Below are 17,300 nucleotides of genomic sequence, written 5' to 3' on the forward strand. Positions count from 1 at the left end.
ATCTGTGACACGAACTGATCTGACCTGACTTGACCCGAGGTTACGTGTTAGCCTGCGTGCCTGTGTGTATGCTGTCATAATAATTCTCAACTTTTTACTGCATTGCCATGAACAAAGTAAAGGCAAAAAAGGTGTTTATTTGTTGAACAAATTGGGATGCAATGTATGCCTTGAATTGGATGCCATGCAGGAATTTGCTAGGATCTCAAAACCGGAATATGAACATGCTTTGCCATAGAGAAACATATGATAGCATTGGATTATAAACATGCTTTGCCACAAGAACAGACAAAAACGTGGGGTAAGTCCAGCTATATGAAGTTATTATTTTGCTGTCACTTCGTCTGTTTTATAACCCAGAAGGATGTACTTGGTATCAAATGATAGCTCTGAGTCTCCTCTTTCATGCGATCACGGGTCCGCGAGTAATTCAAACGAGAGTAATGAGTGTGCAGCGTTGGTTTGTGTACATGACGTTATTATTTTGCAGTCACTTCGTCTGGTTTTATAAGCCCGAAGGATCGATAAACATGGTACCAATGGATAGCCCTGTGCCCCCTCTTTCATCTGATATGCTTGCCATATCGATGCGATCACGGGTTCGCGAGTAATTCAAACTAGAGTAATGTGTGTGCAGGTGAACGCAGAGAAGTATAGACTGTAAATATGATGAAATTTGATTTAATTTCATGATTTTTTTTAATTTTCATACTTGATCGTACAGACAAGTGTGTAGTCTCGTTGGAAAGCCCCACTTCTGCTCTGTCGTGCAATAAAGGTTTCATCTCGCTGCGATGAACCGTTCCAGAGCAATGTAACAGAGAAGAAGGGGTGTGTTTTTTGACGCACTTTGCGTCAATCGGGTTCTAAGGGTTAATTGTGTGTGTGTGTGTATGTGTGTTTTCTCTGCTTGTAGATCACACGGTTGCGAGAGGAGGGTTCCAGACAGCTCCAGGAGGAGCAGAAACTTATTCAAGAGCAGATTGAGCGTGAGAAAGCAGCCAGACTTCACACAGATGGCTCTCACATAGGTAACACACACACACACGCACGCACACGCACACACACCCACGCACACGCGCACACGCACACACACCTGGTAGTGAAGAACTGAATCTGGTATTGAAATGTGAATTGGTGAAAATAGGGATGTAAGAACAGCTGTGTCTGCTATAGTTACAACATCACATAGTAGAATGTATGTTTAGTATGGTTTAGTACCAGTGGGCCGCGGCTGAAGTGCCCTTGAGCAAGGCACCTAACCCCTCACTGCTCCCCGAGCACCGCCGTTGAAGCAGGCAGCTCACTGCGCCGGGATTAGTGTGTGCTTCACCTCACTGTGTGTTCACTGTGTGCTGTTTGTGTTTCACTAATTCACCGATTGGGTTAAATGCAGAGACCAAATTTCCCTCACGGGATCAAAAAAGTATATATACTATACTATACTATACATACTACCTCAAGCCTTACATTTTGTTTTCAAAGTAGTATAACAGTATATTGTTATGCAGCAACAACACAACACTTTGTAGTTTCAAAACCAGATTACTAGGCAAGAAAGAGTAAAGTGTGTGAATTATTCCAACAAATGTGGATGCAAATTACTTCCAGCAGTCTGTTTGGGTTAGATAATACCACATGTAATTATAAAGTAAAAGAATCACTGTGACAATTAAATAATCGTTTGTGGCAAGAATTGTGATTTGTTATTGAAATACTGCCTGCTGCTTTCATGTTGAGGTCAGTGGTTTGACCTAATGCATTTTTAATATGGGTTCAATAACCTGTTCAAGAAAACAAAGTCAGGAACATATTACTTGTTGCTATTAACAATTTTATGGGTGTGCTACATAATGAAATTAACTTCACAACAATCACTGGTAACAAAAGTCATTATTTAAAGTGTGCATCCTGTTGAAGACCTCCTTGTTGCCTTCCATTCCATCATGTCTTCCTTACTCTGATTTATCCTTGTTATGCGATGAGTTGGTCAAGCCTGTCAGGAAGCCATGTGTGACCTCATCTCACTACTTCTACCCATAAACACCCACCACCACTGGGCCTGTCTGCTCTCACACGCTCGATAGCAGTGAAAAGGCATCTAATTAGACTAAGAGCTCCAGTGAAGTGAAGGCCTCACATACCAGAAGCTTGACTTGACTTGGAATTGGAAAAGAGTCATTCATTGCTTACAGGTGTGTAACCAGTGAAAAGTGAATAAGTCGGGCTGGACTTCCCCTTGAATAATGTATATTTTGACTGGATTACTGTAAAGCAGGGGTATTCAATTAATCTTCAGCGAGGTCCAGTTACGGAAAATTTCCTCACGCAAAGGTCCGGAGCATCATAATGTTTAACGTGCGTGTTTAGGCTATGTATATGTATGTATGTATAATATATATATATATATATATATATATATATATATATAATGAGGAGATGGATGGAGCCTAGTTGTAGATAGATAGATAGATAGATAGATACTTTATTGATCCCCAAGGGGAAATTCAAGAAATAGAAGATTGTAGGCCTAATGTTTAATGTGAAATAAAATAAGTAGCCTAAAAGGCAACATTCGAAATGAGGAGAAATAAGACAAGATAAGAGTAATTGGGGAGAAAAACTGAGTAGCCTTGGCTATTTTTAAGATCTTAATGTGAACTTAAAATAAAATTTGAGCTGAGACAAGGATAAATATTCCACAGCTGGTTCCTTGAACCCATTAATCAGCAAGTTTAATTTAATTTTTTTAGTTTTTTTTATGTTGACCCGAAATCCTGGAAACCCAGGAACATCACGTTGTTGGGCAGTGAATGCATGTAGGCTTAACTCGATTGTGGTGGATAAATCATATTGCCTTCTTAAATCGTAAAATATTCTGTGGTCTCAGTTCACTGTTGAATGGGCCTAGCCTACCCTATGCTTGCTCAAAATATATGCTAGTAGAGGTGCTTCAAATTGGCGCTTTTGAAAATCGCCTGTCTCAGAATATATAGAAGTGGTCCAGGGCAATTCTGCGCAAAACTGTCACATCCATATTTAGTTGACGTTACGGACGTGACAGTTTTGCGTGGTATTGCCCCCGTATCGTTATATAAGGCTCTGTTCTCGCTGTCTAGCTTTCTCCTCTTTGAGCAATCGATGATTTGAAAATAACTTACTTATCGTTAACTTAGATATCCATCTGATTGTTTCTCGTCCCGTCTCCTCTCCTCGCTCGTTTCAGGCTATCAGTCTCTTCTCCATAGTAGGCTACTTTACTCACTGAGTCGACTTTATCAGAATTCACAGATTTCACTGGCTGAGTAGCAGCAAGCGAAATTATGGTTCCTGAAGCTCCTGAAGTAAATTCTGTTATCCTAAACAACGAAACATTTAGCGCAGCTTTGAAATCTTATGTGAAAATCTAAATTAGGCTATTATGGTCTGGGTCCGGATAGGATCACGTCACGGTCCTGGACTCCGCCGGTCCGCCATTTAGTGATTCCTGCTGTAAAGTGACTCAAGGTGGGGGACACATTGTGAAAACGTGAAATGTTTGCAGTGTTATTTTATGTTGAAAATGGCAGATTTTACAGAGTTAGGACAAAAAAGTAATAGGCTCTACCTTCTGGTTCAAAGTAAATAATGTTTTTTCTTCTTCTTTCAACTAAACCACTGAAATGTTGGGCCTGGTTGTAAAACCTGGGAGCTTGTTCTCATTTCACGGTTTTACGTTGTCATTTTTGAGTAAGAGGTTTTCCCAACTGTATGGTTTGTTTGTGCTGTCCTGTGTTTCCTCTGTCCACTTGTCCTTGGATGAAATGTGCTTTGACATACCCCAGATGAGATGTCTGTATGTTATTTAGTGTTTAGAGGTAAAGTACTGGCTTGGGGAGAAAGAAAATGGCTGCTCGTGGTTCAGAGCCATGGCAGCAGTAATAATAGAGTGTCTATTATAATAGAGGAGTGTGTGTGTGTGTGTGTGTGTGTGTGTGGAAGAGAGAAAGAAAGATGGAAAACAACAGAATAATGGAAACATTGAGGGAAAAAAACATGTAAAGAGAAGAGACAAGGAATGATGGAAGAGATATTGAGGGCAAAACAGAAAGAATGAAAGAGAGAGAGAGAGAAAAATGCATGTAAAGAAAGGAGTAAGAAAGAGCAAAAAAGAGGTGGAAAGCGTGACCAAGGAAAGAGATACTGAGGGAGTGAGAGAAAGGCAGAGGGGTAGAGGTGGAGTGTGGGAGTAAGGAGGGAAAGCGAGACGAGCGTTGGAGAGATCGCGCGTCCTGGCCAGGACCCCTGGCGCGTCGGCATGCAGCCACACGGGGAGGCACGCAAAGGAACGGCTCGACCTCACCCAGACACCAGCACACTCGCACGCTAGCAGGGGTTGGGGCCGGGGGGGCTAAGGGTGTCCCCATCTCCTCTGCACCCCCCCCCCCCCGCTCTTTGAGGGGCGCTCTTTGAGCTTCGCCTGGGCCAAGGGACATGTGAAGAGTGGATGCAGAGAAAGGGCAGCTCTGGGATAGAGGGCGAAATTAATTGTGTGCGTGTGCGTGTGCGCGTGCGCGTGCGTGTGCGTGTGCGTGCGCGCCCTGTGCCACACAGTCAGGGGTATCATTCCTACCTTTCCACCATCACCAAAGTCTTTGGTTGTAGTGCCTTTCTGTTTATCTCTGTATGACTCAAAAACAGAAAAAAGTACTGCATAGTACCCAACATAGCACATTTAAGTTCTTTTAATTGCCAAGCCCCCTACTGTGCTGCCTGTCTTCCTCTGTTAGCATCTTGTCGTCAGTACCAATACCTTGGACAGATGTGTGCATTTGACCACTTTCTTAATTCAAGTATACTTTTTTTTTCTCTTGCCGTCTTTGTCAATTGTCACTGTTATAGTTTTGTTACTCACTAGTCACATGTGTTACAAAATGTATTGCTCTATTATTTTCTTACTCTCTCTCTCTTTCTGGTGTTTCCCTAGATGGTGGTGCTGGAAACCAGGGAGGTGGCAGTGCAACCCCGAAACTAAAAGTAAGAATTCACCTCCCTCTTCATGGTCTCTTTAAGAAAAAAAAACAGTTCACCTTTGTATCTCTTTTAAGAGCAGTTGGCCCTCTTCTCCGAGGTCTCATGGAAAAGGTGGTTTAGCGGTCAGTAACAGAGGAGGAGATTCTGTTGCTCTGAGGTATTTCATACGAAAGCCATTTTCATAGACAAATCCTAAAGCCTTTGGATATAATGTTTACAGTAAAATGAATACGCAGACTCCCCTTCATCTTCCTCCTCGTCGTCGTTGTCGTCCTCCTCCTCACCCATAAAATGAATCTTCGCCCTGAGATCCCGGCCATTTGCTCTTTCCAGCTCTGGTCAATTGTCAAGAGAGTTTTAACTGCATAAAATGGAACACTATTATATTTCCTTTGGCAATTATTCAGTTTTGACTTATTGAAGGGCTTGGGTGAAGGGGCCGGTGGTGTGTTAGCTAATGTGTTTATGTATTTAATCTCATTAGCATGTCTGATACCCATCAAGTTCTCTCTGTTCCCCAGTGAGGCGCGCTGACGTTTGTGTGCTCATTTACGGAAAATAAACAGTCATCTGCAACCTGGGAAGTCCCGTGCGTGTGTTACGTGGGATTCTGTGTGAATGATATTCCAGTCCGCCCTCCTCAAGGGATGTGTCTGTCTGGGGGCCGGGCCTAGAAAATGCAAGGACTGCCAACCCCGGTCACGTCTGCCTAAGATGCTCGGTCTTTAACCGTATTTGAACGGCAACTGCGCCATGATTACCATCCGAAATCTGTCGTTCCCCAGTACGGACATACTTGTTTTGATCTTTTTGTGTTGGTTAATGGAACAGTGCTGTGCCTGAATGTGCGGTGCCTTTAGCAGCTCTGGTGTTGATTGCTTCTCTTGCTTCGCCAAGAACTCCCCGTGCCGCTGTCTTTGATATTTACATGACCCTCTCTGTCCAGCCTAAATTAAATGGATTGGAAGTGTATCTCCAGCCAGAGGAGTGATGGTTGGGAAAACCTTGGGTCGACCTGGGCTGGTCGTCTCCACTGGCCCCCGGCAGTAAGACGATCGGCCTATTAAGGCTCTATTAGTTTTCGTGTAAGGCTATTTGCTTTTGTTTGACCAAGAAAAATCCTTCCCTATCCTCTATCGTGGGTGTGCAATTGAAAATCTGTTGACATCAGTGTACCGAAGAGCTCCGGGAGCCGGCCAAAGAATACCGTTTCGAGGCTCTGAAAAAGCACTTAAGCGATGTTTAGACTAGTATTAATACGCACCGCGGGCCGACAGCTTTCAAGGGCCTGCTCCTTGGGCACAGCCCAAATTCTGATCTGCCTCGTTAGAAGATTAATGGGAGAGGAGGTTATCGTTGGGTAGAAGAGGCACTGCTTGGGAAATGGGAGAGCACATATTTCAAATAACTGTTCGCAGAAAGACATTTCAATTATGGGCTATTCCCAGAAATGTTCTTTTTCTTTTTTTGTTCTTGACAGTTAGCAGAACTTTGGGCCTGGACTAGGCCTTCACTCTTCTCCTGCTCCCACACTCTTGCTCTCTCTTTCCATAATTCTCTCTCTCTCTCTCTCTCTCTCTCTGTCTGTCTCTCTCTTTCTCTCTCTCCCTCTCTCTCCCCCTCCCTCTCTCCCTCTCAGTGTTTGTTGCACTGTTGAGATGGTTTGTGCGATAAGAAGCATGAACCCACTCAACTAAATTATAGACATTACATGTTAGAAGCTCATGATTTTAAAGCATGTTCGCGTGAGTATTTTGATCACGTCTCCATTCCCCTTCCGCATTCAAAACAGTACAGTGCTCATTCACGCCTCCACCCCACTACTCTCCCTTGTCTAGTCTGTGCTGAACGGATGTGTCTGTTTTGTGTTACACCTTCATTAGGAATAGACCAAGAGGTGGGTGCCACTTGGCAGGTGAAGTGGTGCTGTCAGTCCTGTCAACACTCCAAGTACCCCCCTCCCAACCACTGTTCCCCGGGCCTCCTCATCCCGCCTGTTAATTTTAGCCGGCTTTCTGACCGCCGCACGTAAAGCTGCATGTAAATTGACTGCAGGACTCCCAGGTGGTGATGGGTGAGCTCCAAGTATTTTGAATGGAAGGACGAGTGAGAGAGTTAGGGAGAGCTAGCGGAGAGAAAGGACGACTAGCTGAAGAGAACAAGCTTCCCTTCCCTTCCCTCATCTCACCCATGGACTGTAGGCCCAGTGTGTATGCTTAGACACAGCCTCTTGTCTATTGTCCATGTCTAATGGTGCCAACAAGGCAAGGAATTGAGAATTGCTGTTTCTTTCTAAGGTAAAATCCCAGAGTCCAGGATACTTCACTTCTGTTTGGCTGAGTCAGTAGGCCTTGATTAGCTTATTGTCTACAAGGGCCCTCATGCAGCAAGTCATTTATTTATGGGATGCCATGAACAATAGACATAGTCTTACTTTAAAATGAATTGAGAATTGCTGCTTCTTTCTAAGGTACAACTCTAGACTTGGGGATGCTTCACTTCTGTTTGGCTGAGTCAGCAGGCCTTGATTAGCTTGTTACAGGGCCTGTTCAGGTCACCTGACTTATGAATGTGGGCCCAGAGCTTTAGACAGACTGAATGTGAAAAAGAGCTAAATTATCCCAATGATTAAACAAGCTTTGTGATGTCTTTGCATTGACACGTTTTTTTTTTAAGTCATTGGGAATACTTCAAAATGAGTTTTATTTGATTTAGAATAAGAGCTTTAAGAACTCTTGGTGATTAGAAAACAAAAGTAGTTGAATGATGAGGGTTTCATTTGGAACTCTTTTGCTTTGGGGATCTTGACTGTTGATGGTCTTTCCATCTTTGCTGATGTTGTCTTATGTTTGACCTCTCTCTCTTCAGCTCAAGTGGAAGAGTAAAAAAGAAGATGAGAATAATGGGGGCTATTCACAGGAGTTTCTGTTTAGCCTACTCAAAAAGGTGAGTGACCGCCGAGTCTGGAAGAGATATTCAGCCTCTAATAACACTGTGACTGATCGTCCCACGGACAGTTTGTGAGTCAGACTTGTTTGACCTTACCTCGCGCAGTAAGGCAATCATCCCAGTGTTGTTTCTAGAAGTCGGGCTAATGAAATTAGTCTCACAGAAACCGTCCATCTCCGTGCCGTGAGAGTGTGAGAGTGTGTCTGTCTGTATTTGGAAGACCATGTTTTTCCCCCAAGCACACATCCATAATGAGACTCGCTCGGTGTCCGGTGAGCACAGTTTTGTGGCCTGTATGACATCACTAGCCCCAGCTTGGTGTTTAGTTTTTTTTTTCTTTCTTTTTCTAATTTTCCCCCCTCATGCAAGCTTCATTAAGTTTTGTAGCAGCGAAAGTGCTAAGGGCAATGTGGTGCCCTGTTAAAAGTGGTGCACGCCATCGTTAGTGCCCCCCTCTCTCCCTGTCGGGGCGTGTGTTTTACCGGTGCCAGGGGAGCCACCAGGAAATGTGCTCTTCTCATGCAACGCCGCACTAGCGCGCACCTTCCCCTGTCCTCCTCTCCTCCTCTTCTCCTCTCCCTCGCTCGGCCAGGCTCCAGGCCATTGAGCGGAGCGGCTGCAGGTTTTTCATGAGGAGGGAAACAATGCGGACAGTTTTTTTTTTGGGGGGGGGGGGGTGTTCTGGACTGGTGGTGGGGAGGTATGTTTAAGTGTCACTGACGTCAAACGTGCTCTGCGAAGGTCAAGGGCTCAATCCTTCCTCCGCACGCTACTCCAGCAGGGTGGCTCGTCGGTATGGATACAGGAGACTGGGTCAAAGGATTGTGGGAAAATTAAGTGTTTCTCCCATTTATTTATTTTTTTACTCTCCCCTGACTTACTATTAAACTGATGCAAGAGGAAGAAAATAGCCCCACTCTGTCTAGAAAAATGCAAGATGTCACTGGAAAGGCCAAATGGCAAGAGATGTCAGGTGAGGTCCTGCTGATGGAACGGCTTGGCCTTCCAGTGGGAGCAGTCACTGTGTGTGTATTTTGGCCTCCGTATCACTTCTGACCCTCCAGGATGCATTTAAAAAAAATTTTTTTAACTAGACCACGAAATACTTGGACATATGAAATAACTCTCTGCTGGGACTCAGCACTGTCACTGTTGCCAAAATGTTCCCGATTCGATTGTTTGTTCTGAAAAATACTTGCCCGTTCCTTTAGTTTTCCCAGACAAATGAGCGGAGATACAGTTTTTAATAAGCACCGTCATCATCCTCGTACCCCCCTTCGCCCTGTCTGGATCTAGGTGACAGGCTGACTAATGAGACCCCGTCAGTGTTGGCCGACTCAGTGGCCGTCCTTCCTGAAACTCGAGGCCTTTCCACTGCTCTTTCTCAGAGAGAGGTGTGTGTGTGTGTGTGTGTGTGTGTGTGTGTGTGTGTGTGTGTGTGTGTGTGTGGTGGGGGAGCAATTTTACTCGGTACATTCAGTCCAAGTTAGAAACTGCCCCCATCCAACCCCTGTCACTCAGTACCCTCCCATCCACCCAGCCAACCTCCCTCCCTGTGTCGGGGGTCAGTGAGTGACCCACAATGCACCTCTCCTCCCATGCTCTCCCCGAGCCAAGTCCTACTAGCAGTTCGTCTGGCCCGAGGCCATGGGGGCTAATTTCGGCTCGGCACCAGAAACTAGTTTTACAGCGTGTTCTCACATCTACTGTGCAGAATGGAGATAGCTGAGGAAGTCCAGAGTGCAGTCTGTCCGACTTACGGGCAAAACATTACTCTGAGCACTCCCAGGTTTTTTTGCATTCGGCAGCAGCAGAAACAGCGGACAATTTTTGTCTGTGAACCTTTGCTGGGGTTGATGGCTCTCATGGGCTCAGAGCCTTGGAGCCGTCATTGAGATTTATGTCCCCACGAGTCGTATCACTCAGGCCTATATGCATTTGTTATTTTTTTTTAACTCAAGTTAACGTTTATTTCTCTAGGAACCTTCCACGCAGTTTGTAGTGTAGAAACCACTTTGTAGGGCTCAGTTTGCGAATATGCAGTTGGCTAACTGTAAACAGCGTTGTGAAATTTACAGTGAATAAAGATTTAGGAGATACAATTGTGTACATTTAGAAAGCAGGAAGTACCTGTTTTGATTGCGTGCAGGTTTTACACTGTCTCTGTGTTTGTCTCTGTGTTAATGTGCTGTATATGAATGTCCTCTTAGTAACAGGAAACATATTAAATGACATCCCCTCTCTATCCTATTCTGTGTCTCTTTCTCTTTCTCCCTCTGCCTCTCTCCTCCTCTCCCTCTCCTCTCCAACAGTACGGTGATGTGCTGAATGTTCTCATATCGAGTAAGAAGAAAGGGAGTGCTGTGGTGGAGTTTGCATCTGCCAAAGCGGCTGTACGTACCCACGCCTTCTTACTCTTTTCCTAATTTCTCTTCGAATCCAGCAAAAGAATGCTCCCCAGTGGCTACATTCTCATGGTACTCTTCAGGGAATTAAAATAATTAAGGGAAAGCAAGTAGAGCACAAGCTTGTAAAGTTTTTGAGACCAGTATGATTAATTGTTTAAAACGTCTCCTTTCTGATTTTTCTGGGCAGATTTTATCTGCACATTTAAACACCTCAGACACCGGAGCTGCATCTAGGAATGCTTCCTCATTACCATCCCACCAAAATGCAAAATGTTTTACACCGCACATCAACAATGTGGACATGTCTTCACCAGATGCTAGTGTTGAAAGGATGCAGAAGTGTAGCAAGCATGGCTGTTCAGCTGCTAGTGCAGACTAGCAGGGACAGAGCCAGAAGAGCCACACTCCTAATGGGGACCAGAGTCCTCGCCTTGTTATTGTCTCGTGTCGTCTGGGCTGCCTGCCCCTCTCTGTGTCCTCCATCCTGCCCCGCTTGGCTCAGCTCAGAGAAGCGCTCCTCACTGCGCTCTTGTGATGTTCTGTTGTGGTTCTCAAGTGCGGTTGCTCTCCTGAGAACGTGCCTGACGGGCCCAGACAGCCCGTGGAAATTGAGGGGGTTTTGGGGACGGGTTGGTGGAGGAGGCATTTGAGGGGGATTTGGGGACGGGTTGGTGGAGGAGGCATTTGAGGGGGTGGGGATGCTTTTGAGACTCACTCAAAAGCCTGATGTTCTCCACACACACATGTGTCTTGTCATAAGCCATGGATAACACACGCACACAAACACAAACATAAATAAGGCCTGGGTGAGAACAAGTGGGGGTGGGCTGTGGATGAGCGCTGGAGGAAGATGCTTTGAGCAGCGGCACAGCGGCCATATGTGTTGCATTTGTTGCATGTGAAAAACATTTACACCCAAAAGGCTGTGTGACGCGAGGGTGCCGACCGCCTGGGCAGCCCTGCAGTAATATATGGGGTGAGAGAGCGAGAAGAAAAACCTCTGTAAATAACAAAAAGAATGAGGAAGAGGTACCGAGACAGCGGGAAGCATCTCTGCTGTTGTAGTGTGTAAGATTTACACCTCACATGTTCCCAACGTAACTGGGTTAATGACACATTTTTTTATTTTTTTATTTTGTGTTAAATGTGCTCCATCTCAGGACTTGGCGTTTAAGAATGAGAGTGGCCTGATGGGAAACCCGCTGAAAATCTCCTGGCTGGAAGGGCAGCCTGAACCCCCACCCATAACCATACACAAGTCAGACCCCGGCAGTATGTTCACACACTCACAGGTAAGGCTGAGGGGATAGTCTTTGTGTGCGTAATTGCACTTGCACTTTTAACCTTAACCTAAAACAAAAACAAGAATTGTAGTTAACAGGGTGTCAGAGGGCTTGGTCATTGTTTTGACCTCCTGGATATGCTGGTGTCCTTTTTAGTTCTCTGAATTTCTCTCAACCTTCAAAATGACATGTTACATGTCAATTTGAATGTATGCTTTAAATTATGTTTTAAGAGTCCAGTTAATGGATAACGCCTGGATTTTTCGCAACCCCAATCTAAACACCATTTTCTAAACACCATACCTCTAAAGACAAAGTATGTTAACTTTTGAGATTTTATTTTTTGTATCGTCATGCAAAATGTATCGGCTCGGACCGCTCGCTTTGCCCTCGTCGGGTTTCTCGAGCAAAGTGTTTGGGGAAAAGGGGGGCTTGAGTTTGTTTGGCTTGGACTGGGCCTCTGCGCACACTCCGAGTCCGACAGAAACGAGCCGCTCGTCGCCTGTTATGGGCTGACCCAGGAGACCATAGGAATTCTCAAGAACGCTCCGGAATGATTCGACCCAACCAGAGCAGGGGAGCACCAGGGAGATGTAATGGGCGACTGGCACGAGATGCTCTCGGCTCGTTGGCTCAGCCGCTGAAGAGAGGTACTTGCCCCCCTCCTGTCCTGCCTCCTGTGCTCTTCCTCCCCCATCTCATACGCTCAGTCACTAGTTAGCATTAGTGATGCTAGTTTTCTGTTCTTGCATCGTTATCTTTTAATCGTATATGTGAGCTCACACCTGCGATTTTTCCAGTAAACAAACGTCTAGATAACTTACTGACAATGACAATGTGCTATTGATATCATGCCCAGAGAGGCACTTCTCTTATTCCTCTCAAGGCTCCAATGAGCTGTTTCCACCTTGGCCGGTCTACCTAAAGAGTGGCCTTAGCTATGCTGAGGGGAAAAGGTCTACCGTCTTTGTGCTACTCAATTCAGCACATACATGCATCTGCTTTAGACATACATATAATTGTACAAATATGACACCATTTCTCCTACATTGTGTCTACTCTAGAAAGGGCCCATGGCTCGCCCACTGTCTTGCGAGACCAGCCATTCTTTTCTTTCTCTCATTGTTCCCTTCACCCTACTCATTGCTCTAGCGACTGCATGTGGCGCAGCCTATATTGAGACAGCATCTGGGATATTTCATTCATCGCGGATGGAGCAGACCCAAACAGGAGTCTGTGAGGAATACTGTCTATACATGGTGTTTGGCAAGCATTTGACCCGAGGAGGATATTAGATCATCAGAAATTGTGCAAGACTAAATAAGGATCAAGTCAAACTCTTTGTCTGAACTATATTACAAATGACGTGTTGCACCAGTGAGGATTTGCTTGGCCAATTTTGCCTCTATTATAATTCCAAAAAAAAAGCATGCTCTTAGCCATTTGTGACACTTTATCTAGTTCGATATGTGAATGTCTCTTGATTTTTAAACACATTTTAAAAGCCTAATGGCACCAAGGGAAGCACTTGAATATGTCTAAACAATGAAAAGAAAACGGGGACAAGACAAATTATGTCTGTAATAGTCATTATGAAGTCATTTCCTGATTTTTATTTATTTTTTGTTCCTTTCACTTTGCCTAGTTGAAACTGAGGCTGTGTGTAAAGGTCATGCTCTGCAACACTCTGTGGGTCGCCTGTTGGGCCGCCCCAACTATGTGACTTAATCTGGCCAATTCACACACGCTTTTCCCAAAAGAGTTGTACAACGACCATTGTTTTATTTCTTGCACGCTTCCTTTTATTTCTTATTTGATCAAGAACACTATTGGGAGAACACTTGTCAGAGCAGAAATGAACAATGAGCAATTCTAGCGACCCCCCCCCCCCCCCCCCAAAACCCCCAAACACCACTTATAACAACTGTCATTACCCCTCAGATTGCTTCATCACAGAATTAAGGGGGGGTAGGGACAATGAAAAAATCAACATCATTACAGCATCACCAATTTTCAGTTCATCCTCTAGCGGTGGATTATCATCCCCGAGGAGGCCTATGTCACATTACTGGGGGTGAAGAGAAGGTCAGTGCTAGTAGTGTAGCCCCACATTCATACAGTGGAGGCCACTATGGAGGTCCACTGCGTAGGTCTCTAGCTTGCCTGGCCTCCCCAACTCCACTCCCTTAGCGATTCCCGCTGAGTTGACACAACGTTCAACCAAGACATTTTGGATCCATCCGTCAATTTCTCCCCTCTTCACTGGGGTAACAAGGATCTGGACCCCACAGTATAGTCGAGATGCGAGCATTACCTCAGTTCTACCCCTGCTCTGTTTTAATAATACAAGCCTGACTCTGGTGGCGGCCAGGGAGCTGGAGCACAGCTGGGTCCCCCAGTGACCCCTGGCCTGGGCCCCAGAGCCTGGGCTGAGCCTGAGCTTGCCTGACCTCTCTGGGTCTACTCTGGCCTGGCCTCCACTGCACCCGTGGAAGGGGGAGGGGGGCATAAGGTGGTCGTCTCTCTGTGCTGCGACACATGTAGTTTATATTCCTGATTTATGAGGTCTCTGTGCCCTGGGACTTGCTGCAGCTGGGCCTGACATTCCACCAGGAGGTGTCCCGCCCCAGAGGATCATGGGATTTGTGGCAAACAGAAACCTGACGGGGCTTGCTTGAGTGCATATGTGTGTGTCGGTTGTAGAGCAATGGCAATACATTCTATACGCCCTCCAGCTTTGCGTTTTAATGTAGTCTTTTTAATTTATGTGCTGATCATAAATTGCAAGATAAAAAGGCTTAACTCATATTGCAGATCCATTCTCACAGCTTCCAACCTCATTTCAGCCTCCCACTCTGCATTCTACAGAACCCGCCGCCCATTTCCTGGCCCCCCACATGTAAAACACAGTATGTGTACATCTGTAAGAATGTGTCTTAAATAAAGAACCCTCTGTCCAGGTCTTTCTGCGTCCATGAATGCATCTTTAAAGAAACAGAACTTCTCAAAACCATTCGGTTATTTATGTTGCGAATGCAGGCTGAGTCATGGGGCCCCGGTGTCTAACAGCTCTCGAAGGTCCACAATAATAATAAATTCCTGATATTTGGAAAGGATTTGATTTCAGCCTTCGCAGTTTGTGTGTTGTTGTGCATCGCTGCAGAGCCCTGTAATAAATTCTGAACCTCGAGAGCTTGTGAAATTAGAAGGTTTATGTGGCGTGCGAATAACAAGGCAGCTCGATTTGAGTGAGGTTCGCCGTCAGCCAAAACGCACGGCTAGCTGAGCTTGCAAAATGATGTCTTGGGCCGCTTTCCACAGGACGTGTCATATCGGGTTTACCCTGCTTGCGTTGATTTTCACTCTCTCTGACTTATCTTTACCAATAAAAACCACAGTCCGATTAAGTCATAAGTTCATAGAAGTGATAGTAATCCTGTCTACAGCAGTGAGATTTACTCTGAAAAAACGGAGCAATCTTACTCTTTATTAGTGATATTCAAGGTTGTGTAGTAACCCTCTACCCTATGTATCCGCACATCTGTGACCAGGCATTGTTGAAACCACACACTGCAGACAGATTGATGTGATAGCTTGCTGTTCTTCCTTTTCCTAGAATTGCACATTAAGCCATCCCTCTGTCTGTATCCATCATCCCCTTTGCACGTCTAGCGTACTCAAGGTCGACACACTGAAGTATCTGCCTCAGAGAACACACAGAGATATGTGGTGTGAGTCGTTCTTTGTAGGGTTCTGGGATGGCCTCCCGTAAAGATAAATTGCTAACCTGGTACAATTGGAACCGTGTAACTTTTTCCTTCCCGCTGTCGAAGGTCATTGGCCAAATGCAACATAATCCAGATGTAGCTTTCTATTTTAAGGAGCTTTCTCCTCTTCCATATCTATAGACTTAATCTTTAACCGAAGCATTCTACAGTGTGCTCAACATAATCTTACCCAGTGTATCACATAGGAAAATGGAAAAAGCCGAGGAGGCAGCTAACTTTTTTTGTTTCTGAGGGGTAACTTGAATTCTTGGGAAGATCTGTGAGGCAGTAGTTTCATGTTAAGACAAAAGCCAAAGGAGACATGGTCTTGAGAATGCCCAATGATGATTAATGGCATTGAATCCTAGTGTTAATGGGGGGATTGGAACAGCTTATGAATGCACATATGGAAAGGAGAATCTTTGCTAGTAATCTGTTTTCTTCTCTTTTTATGTTGCTCTGTAAAGTCCTAGAATCCAGTGCATCGAGTGGTGTAAATTTTTTGCTTCTGTGCGCTTCTCCAAGCTGCATTCTTGGCAAATCAGCTCTGAAAGAAGTTGTTCTAAACGGAGTGTCACTTGTGCACATAGTTTCCTTCCTCCAAGACGTCAAAGTTGTCACAGGCGAGCCATAACACTGTTAGCAGACTTGGCCCTGAACTTGTGTGAATGTGCGAGAAAACCCGAAGGTAATCCTTAGTTAGTTGCCCCTTAATTTGTTCTGACACAATCCAGAGCACTACAAACAATATCAGTTTCATGGACAGCCGTTTACTCAGCAAACCCCCTGTGAAAGAGTATTGCATACTTTCAGTAGCATCAAGCTTGACTGCCAGACACCATTACGCCAGAGATAGGAATGTTTCTGTTGTCAAAATGATATTTCAGAAAAAGAATCTTTGGGAAGGGGGGGGGGATGTATACTTCTCTACATTTGGCAAGTCTCTAGTATTTGGCTTGATAGCAGGTCTGGAATTTTTGGGGAAAGGAAAAGTGGTTGCAGATGTCGGTGATGAAGGGGGTGGGGGGGTACCTTGCAGTCTGGACTCGGTCTTTTCAGTGCCAAGATAATTTGTCTTCCAATTACTGTCTCTTTCTTCTCACATAAGTTGTGAGTGTTCGGGCAGCTCGGCAGGTCTATCGTAGAATACGTGAGTGCATGTGCGGAGGAGCCCTGAGCGTGCATGGCGTGTGGGGGAGTCCAAGGACAATCTTCTGTGGTAGACGGATGTGAAGTGTACTCATGGGTAATTACCGTAGATATGTCATGGAACACACTGTGTCCCTGTGGATAGATTTATCCCCCCCCCCCCCCCCCGTGTTTCCCAGTCAGAGTCGAGATGGCAGAAGGCTCTTATTCCAGTGGTGCTGTCTGTCTGTGTCTGTCGGTGTGTATCTGTCTGTCTGTCACATGGCTTTCAAACCCCAGAAAGAGGCAACATGTGTCATGAAGTGTAAAGATCTGGTGGCAGCTTTATGCTATGAGAGCTGGCTAGAGAGAAATCGGTTCTCAGGACGAGTTTGACAGGCTAATTTGCCCTGAGTGTGGAATCTGTGGTTTGGATTGGATCCCTAATGGCAGCCTGATCTGGCGTAGCTCTGGACTGAAGCCAGACCTGGGCCAGATTCTCTCCAATGTCAGCTGCTATCTGCTATAGTGCTTTTATATAGTGTTTTCACAGCAAGTCTAAGTATCTGGGGCCTAAGTCGAGTAATTTCTTTGTTGTAATGTGTTCAATTTCATGCTTGGCTGTTGTATGATCTATTATTTTGTAAGATTTGACTTTTTAGGGGTTTCATGTTTCATGTTTGTTTTTAATCCTATGCTTAATCTTAAAGTTTAGTGTCATTTGCACAGTGAGCCCCATCTCTCCCCATCTG

The 17,300-nt window shown here is 45.1% G+C and overlaps 1 protein-coding gene across 1 annotated transcript in view; it reads left to right on the plus strand.

The window, feature by feature from the left end:
- The window catches only part of dnajc17 (DnaJ (Hsp40) homolog, subfamily C, member 17), a 54,442-nt gene that overhangs the window by 16,849 nt on the left and 20,293 nt on the right, over positions 1-17,300 (plus strand). The window contains exons 6-10 of the mRNA XM_076299738.1: positions 917-1,031; positions 4,967-5,016; positions 7,882-7,959; positions 10,275-10,355; positions 11,531-11,662. Of these exons, the coding sequence (XP_076155853.1) occupies positions 917-1,031; positions 4,967-5,016; positions 7,882-7,959; positions 10,275-10,355; positions 11,531-11,662 (456 nt within the window). The remainder of the gene's footprint in view (positions 1-916; positions 1,032-4,966; positions 5,017-7,881; positions 7,960-10,274; positions 10,356-11,530; positions 11,663-17,300) is intronic.

This window comes from Alosa pseudoharengus, unplaced genomic scaffold (assembly GCF_046254945.1).
Source record: "Alosa pseudoharengus isolate Yale_2024_CS ecotype anadromous, Long Island Sound unplaced genomic scaffold, YU_APseudo_1.1 YU_APseudo_1.1_scf_22, whole genome shotgun sequence".
NCBI lineage: Eukaryota > Metazoa > Chordata > Actinopteri > Clupeiformes > Clupeidae > Alosa > Alosa pseudoharengus.